Genomic DNA, 7,684 nt, shown 5'->3' on the forward strand with positions numbered 1-7,684 from the left:
TGGGCAATCCTACTTCCTTAGTGATACTGCCTCGGAAACCAAAGGAGGGGTCACTATGAGTCGGGGCCGACTCAACGGCAAACAACAACAACAACAACATCAACATCTCTACGGAAGTAGATCACCCAGTCTTTCTTCCAAGGAGTGGCTAGTGGGTTTGAACCACCAGCCTTCTGCTAGCAATCAAATGCCTTAGGTACTAGGCCACCAGAGCCCCTCCTTTATAAAATCACACTGCTGGTTGTTCTGTGCATACATCACCATAATATATTTTTCTGTGTACTACTTTTCATCAGCTAAAATATTACATTTTTTAAATTGTTTTTCCAGTGGTATGCCCGAGCTCATTCATACTGGCCCATGGGAGCTGATTGTTGAGTTTTTAGGAATTTGGAGTGTTCCATCTTCCTTCTACAAAGCAGTTGTAAAATAGCCATGATTAAAAAATTTATTATATGAACTTAAAGTTAAATACATTTTGTGAGAAACAAAGAATACTCAAAACTCATCATATTCTAATTATTCTACTACATTATTATTTCTGTATTTGAGGCGATTTATGTCTTCAATGTCTATAAGAAAAATCACTTTCCAAATCCACTTTCAGTGATATCAAGTTGGTAGCTTGAAATCAAACATTTATAGAGTCTTTATACCATGTATGTCAGCACATGCTACATGGCAGGTCTTCCCCATGCTTCTGTGGAGAGCCATTTGTGAAGCATTGACCATGAGATCATTGGCCTTAATCTACAACAATGCCCAGTACATTATAGGTACTCAAAAAACACTTACTGAATGAATGAATAAATGATTTTTAAAGATGGACTCCAAAATTGAAAATACAGTTTAATAATCTGATAGCAGCTATACAGTATTCATCCTTTGGTGCTGTTTTATGGCTTCTGTAATAAAAGAAGTCTGTCATCTAAAATACCAATCCATTACATCACATAACTGAGGAGAAGTGGATATTACATGCATTTCTATCTGGGATTCAGACAGCAAAAGTTGGGTATTATAACATTAGTTTAGATCATAAACAGATTTGGAAGAAAACAATGCTTATTTGGAAATAATTATTTTCCATCTTTTATAAAGATGTCCCCTCATTACATAATTGGACTAGGTACTAGTGCTATTTCCATTTGCCATCCCAAAAGCAAATAATGAAAGATATTTAATAAAAATATTTTAATATAAATATTTAATATATAGCAGGTAGTAAGAGGTAGGTATATGGGCAGTTTAAATAACCTTGAGAAAGTACCCTAGCCTAAGAATAATTTTGTCCAATTCTAGGGAAATGGATATCTCTGGCTGCATTAGACAGGTATGAGTATTATTAAATCTGGAAGCAAAATCATTTTTTTCCCACTCATTCTAACAAAGAAACTCACTTGGAGTCATTAATAGGTCCAAGAAAATCTGGAAAAAAAAATCTCACTGCCATTGAGTCCATTCTGACTCATAGTGACCCCACTGGGTTTCCAAGGTTGTAAATCTTTAGCTAGCCGCATCTTCTTCTGCAGAGCAGCTGGTGGGTTTGAAACGCTAACCTTCTGGTTAACAGTCAAATGACTTAGGCACTGTGCCACCATAGCTCCTTAAGAAAACCCTAGAGGTAACTTATTTTTTGGATATACATATGTTTACTTCATAATGATTCACTAACTGAACATTTTCTAAATAAGTCTTCTATTTTACAATAAAACCATTTATTAAAAGGAGAGTGTGAGAGAAGGAAAAGTAAAATGATTCCAGAGAAGACTAGATTCTTACAGCTAGAGATTATTTCCCTGTAATAAACCCTTCTATCTTTTGCCATGATTCTCTTCAGTGTAGATCTTTTTGCATATTTAGCTTAGACCAGCAGGTAGATACTTCTTCTATAAGGGGCCATGTAGTTTATATTTTTTGCCTTAAGATGCAAAGGATCTCTGATGCAACTACTCAACTCTGCCACTGCAGCAACGAAGTAGTCATAAGTAAAATGTAAATGAGTAAGTGTGGTTCTGGTCCACTAGGAGTTTATCTATGGACATTGAAATTAGAATTTGATATAATTTTTATATTCATAAAATATCATTGTTATCTTGATTTTTCTTTTTTTTTTTTTTTACCATTTATATGTGTTGCTGTTGTTGTTGTTATGTGCCGTCAAGTCTGACCCGACTCATAGCGACCCCTCCTTGGGTTTCCGAGGCAGCACCACTACGAAAGTAGATTGCCCCATCTTCCTTCTGAGGAGTAGCTGGTGGGTTTGAACCACCAGCCTTCTGGTTAGCAGTCAAGTGCCTTAGGCACTATGCTATCAGAGCTCCCATTTATATGTGTAGACATATATTTTCAGTTCCCTGGTAGCGTAGTTAGGGACTTAACTCTATGAGGGCTTTTTACGACATTCTAACTACCACCAGAAGGCTGCTGGTTCAAACCCACCAGCCACTCCTTGGAAGGAAGGTTGGACAATCTACTTTTGTAGTGATATCACCTCAGAAATCCAAAGAGGGGTTGTTATGAGTTGGATCCGACTCGATGGCAGTGAGATATACAAGTACATGTGCATATATAATGTATTCCCAAATACATATACATATATACATTTGCTAGAGAAATGCTGTAATATGATAGGAACACAGTTACTGAAATTCAAGTCAAAACATCACCATTTTACTTCACATTTACTTACCATTGACTTGTTTTCAGGTGCCTTTGAGTCAGCTCCAAATCACGGCTATCATGTGTACTAAGTCCTGCTCCATACTCCTTGCTATGCCTGAGCCTATCATCACAGCCACTATGCCAATCTATCTCGTTGAGGGTCAATCCCCTCTACTATATCAAATATGGTATTTCTTCTCCAGTGACTGGTCCCTTCTGACCACATGACAAACTGGTGAGACAAAGTCTGGTCATTCTCACTTCCAAGGAGTATACAAGCTGTATTTTTTCCAGATCATAGTAGTTTGTTATTCTGGCCACCACCCACCCACTGCTAACAAATTGATTCCAACTCATAATGAGGACAGAATAGAACTGCCACATAGTATTTCCAAGGTTGCAAATCTTTATAGAATCAGACTGCCTCGTCTTTCTCTCACAGAGCAGCTGTTGGGTTTGAACCACTGACCTTTGGGTTAGCAGCCAAATACCGTCATCACAGAGTCACCAGAGCTCCTTCAGTATTTTTTGCCCACACAATTCAATGGCCTCAATTCTTCTTTGGTCTTTCTTATTCATCTTCCAGTTTCCACATGCCTATGAGGTGATTGAAAATACCGTGGCTTGGGTTAGGTGCACCTTAGTCCTTAAAGTGTCCTTTACGTGACACTTTGTCTTTATCCCTTTAAAGAGGGCTTTTGCAGTATGTTTTCCATATCATCTGCTTTCTTGACTGTTGCTTTCATGGGTGTTTATTATGGATCCAATTAAATTGAAATCCCTGAAAGTGTCAATCTTTGCTCAATTTATTGTGATGTTGTTTATTGGTCCAGTTGTGAGGATTTTCATTTTCTTTAAATTGAAATATAAGCCATACTGAAGACTGTTCTTCAAGTCATCTTCATTTTCTGCAAGAAAGTCTGGGTAGTCTGCATATCGCAGGTTGTTAATGAGTCTTCCTCCAATCCTGATGCCATGTTCTTCATATAGTCCAGCTTCTTGTATTATTTGCTCAGCCTGCAGATTGAATGAATACTGTGAAAGGACACAACCTTGATGTACACCCTTCCTGATTTTAAACTATGCAATATCCTCTTGTTCTGTTCAAACAACTACCTTTTGATCTAGTATAGGTTTCTCATGAGCCCAATCAAATGTTCTGGAATTCCCATTCTTTGCTCTATTATCCATCATTTGTTAGGATCTGCAGAGTCAAATGCACTTGCATAGTCAATAAAACAAAGGTAAACATCTTTCTTGTTCAATTTCTGGATTTTTCCTGTTGATATACTACTGTAAATATTTTTTAATTATCTTCAGCATAATTTTACTCGTGTGTGACATTAATGATAAACCAAAAACTAAACCAAACTCATTGCCATCAAGTCAATTCTGACTCGTAGCAACCTCCATTGGCTTGCCAGGGCAGTAAATGTTCACCAAAATAGATTACTCCATCTTCCTTCCACAGAGTGGCTGGTGGGTTTGAATGGCCAACTTTCTGGTTAGTAGTCAAATGCCTTAGGCTCTGCCCCACTAGAGCTCCTTAATGATATTGTTCAATAATTTCCACATTCAGTTGCATCACCTTTTTTGGAATGGACACATTCTTCCAGTGAGTTGGCTGAGTTAGCAGTCTTCTGAATTTCTTGACATAAATAAGTGCCTCCATTTCAGCATCTATTTGTTGACACATCTCAATGGGCATTCTGTCAATTCCGGGAGCCCTGTTTTTCACCAATTCCATCAGTGCAGTTTGGACTTCTTCCTTCAGTACCATTGGTTCTTTATCATATGCTGTCTCCTGAAGTGTTTGAACATTGAGCAATTCTTTTTGGTACAGTGACTCTGTATTCCCTCCATCTTCTTTTGAAGCTTCCTGCATTGTTCAGTATTTTGCCCATAACATTCTTCAGTATTGGAACTTGAGGCTTGACCTTTTTCTTCAGTTCTTTCAGCTTCACAAATGTCCAGTGTGTTCTTCCCTTTTGGTTTTCAAATTCTGGATCTTTGCACGTTTCATTAGAACACATTTCATTAGATTGGTGTTCAATCTGTTCCTCTGATGGTCTCTAAATTCAGGTGCAATATAATCAAGGTCATATTTTGGCTCTCGTGTACTTGTTTTAATTGTCTTCTTCTTCAAATTGAACTTGCATATGAGCAGTTGGTGGTGTGTCCTGCAGTCGGCTCCTGGCTTTGTTTGAGTGATGATATTGAGCTTCTCCTTCCCCTCTTTCCATAACTGCAATTGATTTGGCTTTTGTGTATTCCAGCTGATGAGGTTCACGTGTATGTAGCCACCATTTGTGTTGTTGAAAAAAAGTTATTTGCAATGAATATGCTGTTGATCCTGCAATGTCTGTCGTCATTTCTAATACCAAGGCTGTATTTTCCAACTACTGACACCTCTTTTTTGTTTTCAACTTTGGCATTCCAATCACTGGTAATTAGCAATACATCTTGATTGCATGTTTGATCAATTTCAGACTGAATAAGTTGATAAAAGTGTTCAATTTCTTCATATTTTGCCTTAGTGGCTGGTGCATACATTTAAATAATAGTCATATTAACTGGCCTTATTGTTTGTTGTTGTTGTTATGTGCCATCGAGTCGGACCCAACTCATAGCGACCCCTCCTTGGGTTGCCGAGGCAGTATCAATACAGAAGTAGATTGCCCAACCTTTGTAGGCAGATGGATATTATCCTATCACTGACAGCACTGTACTTCATTGTTCTTATAAGAACATTTCAATACAACAGACTTAGAATGGGAGATTTAGTTAATTATTTAAACTTGGTTTCCACAAGTGAAAACAAGAATATTAAATTTGATAAAAGTTTAATTTTTTTAATCCTAACAATATATGCAAGTTAATTACTTACAGTAGATTCATTTGTTTATCATTTTGTTATGTATTAGTACAAGTCATATTTTCACTTTTTATTTATTCAGTAATAAGGCAATTTGATAAGTATTTGACATACTGGTTATTTCTTATAGAAGTAGAGTTTAAGTATTATGCTATTGCTAAAAAGGCAAGGAGACCACATCTCCTGACCTCCTCTAACCCCACAAGAGGAAGACAGAGTCATTATCAGTAACCCAAGGCCTATTACTGCAAGGCCAGACATGCTGCCTCCCTCCAGCCCTTTCACCAACCGTTCCTCCCACAGCACCCACCACCTGTCTCCTGGGTTCGATAATTTGCTGCAGTGACCACACAGAACTCACAGATTATGGGGTTTATTAGGGAAGCACCGGGTTGCAATTCAAGTTCAGGAAAAATGCTCAGTCTCTCTCCCAGCCCGCCGTTTCTCAGCCAACAGTTTCTCACAGTCTGTCTCCCAGCAGTATGTGTCCCTCCGTGTCTCTTTCAGCAATGCGTGTCTCCTGCGTCTCTTTCCCAGCAGCGTGTCTCTCAGAAGCATGTCCTTCCTCAGCCAGCAGTCAGAGAGTTCTGCCTCTAGGAGGCCTCCTTTTGAGCCTGGCAGAGTGGCCAAACTAACCAATCTTAACATCAGAATTCTAAGCATCTGAGAGAGAGCGACCCTCCCAGAACATTGCTTGTGCCGCGCCCAACAGAAATACCCCAGGTGGTCTATTTTAGTAATCAGGAGCTCCTCAGTTGCTCATTCCATCACTGAGTTTATGAAGACTTATGCCTAGAAAAGCCACACTAAATAATTTACTACACCGCAGATATATGTCTAATTACATTTTTAATCCTTTGTTCAATTTTAGCCTTGGATCTACTGTGCAATTTTCTTGTGATGAAGATTATGTCCTACAAGGTGCAAAGAGCATCACTTGTCAAAGAATAGCTGAAGTCTTTGCTGCTTGGAGTGACCACAGGCCTGTATGTAAAGGTAAAGGAAAGCTTTTAAAATAAAAATACTTCTTAACACTGTTAAATAGTTCAAGCTTTGTTCTATTTAACATCAAGTACACTTAAATCTTTACCTTGTAATTTAATCTTTAAGAAAACATTCAGCTCATGTATTTAAGTTATGGAAAATCTGTAATATATGAACCATTGTACTAGTTCCCCAAGGAATTCACAAACTAATAATCATGTAACAATTAACTGAACCATAAAATATGTAACTTAAATCACTGAAAATTATTTTTTAATCACAAATTACCTTGCTATAGGATTTGATATGGGTTTGCTTTTAAATCGTAATTTAACCTCACTTTTAAAATTTCCCATTTGTGTTGCTTATGTGTCTAATAGTAGCAGTGTTGGTGCCAGTCCAGCTGGAGGGTATGTTCTGTAGTGGGCTAATTTAAACTAAGACAGATCAATCAGTGTTATGGCTTTTTCACATTCCTAGTAATTTAAAATGGAACAGTGGTTTTGTTGTTGTAGTTTTTTTTTTTTTTTTTTTATGACCTATTCAATTTCTTCTTTTGTTATGGCTCTGTTCAAATTTTCAACCTCTGTCTGTGTTAGTTTAGGTAAGCAGTGTTTTTCTAGAAACCTGTCCATTTCTTCTAGGTTTTCAAGTTTGTCGAAGTACAGTTCTTCACAGTATCCTGATATTATCTTTTTTATTTCAGTTGGTTCTGTTGTGACGTTGCCCGTTTCATTTCTTTTTCATTATTTGCATCTTTTCATTTGTTAAATTTGCCAGTGGTTTATCAATTTTATTGATCTTTTCAAAGAACCAATTTCTAGTCTTGCTGATTCTTTCTATTGTTTTTCTGTTTCTTTTATTTCTGCTAGAACCTTTTCTTCTGGTGAACATAGACTTTTTTTTTTTTGCTACTCTTTTTCTAATTGTTGGAGATTTTGGATTAAGGTTTTGAATTTGTCTTCTTCTTCTTTTTTGATTTGTGTATTTATTGCTATAAATTGTCCTCTGAGCACTACTTTTACTGTGTCCCAAAGATATTGGTGTGCTATGTTTTCATTCTCATTTGATCTAAGATTTTTTTTTTTTTTAAATCATGATTGGGGTGAGTTTTCAGAGCAAATTCATTTGCCATACAACAGTTCATACACATTCTGTTTC

General features: G+C 37.1%; 1 protein-coding gene across 1 annotated transcript in view; it reads left to right on the plus strand.

Moving 5' to 3' along the window:
- CSMD3 (CUB and Sushi multiple domains 3) overlaps window positions 1-7,684 on the plus strand; it is a gene marked incomplete at its 5' end in the record, with an annotated part of 1,439,134 nt that overhangs the window by 541,738 nt on the left and 889,712 nt on the right. The window contains one exon of the mRNA XM_007955674.2: window positions 6,411-6,535. Within this exon, the coding sequence (XP_007953865.2) occupies window positions 6,411-6,535 (125 nt within the window). The remainder of the gene's footprint in view (window positions 1-6,410; window positions 6,536-7,684) is intronic.

The sequence above is a fragment of the Orycteropus afer genome, unplaced genomic scaffold, assembly GCF_000298275.1.
Source record: "Orycteropus afer afer isolate SDZICR_OR568_19922 unplaced genomic scaffold, OryAfe1.0 scaffold00530, whole genome shotgun sequence".
Taxonomy (NCBI): domain Eukaryota; kingdom Metazoa; phylum Chordata; class Mammalia; order Tubulidentata; family Orycteropodidae; genus Orycteropus; species Orycteropus afer.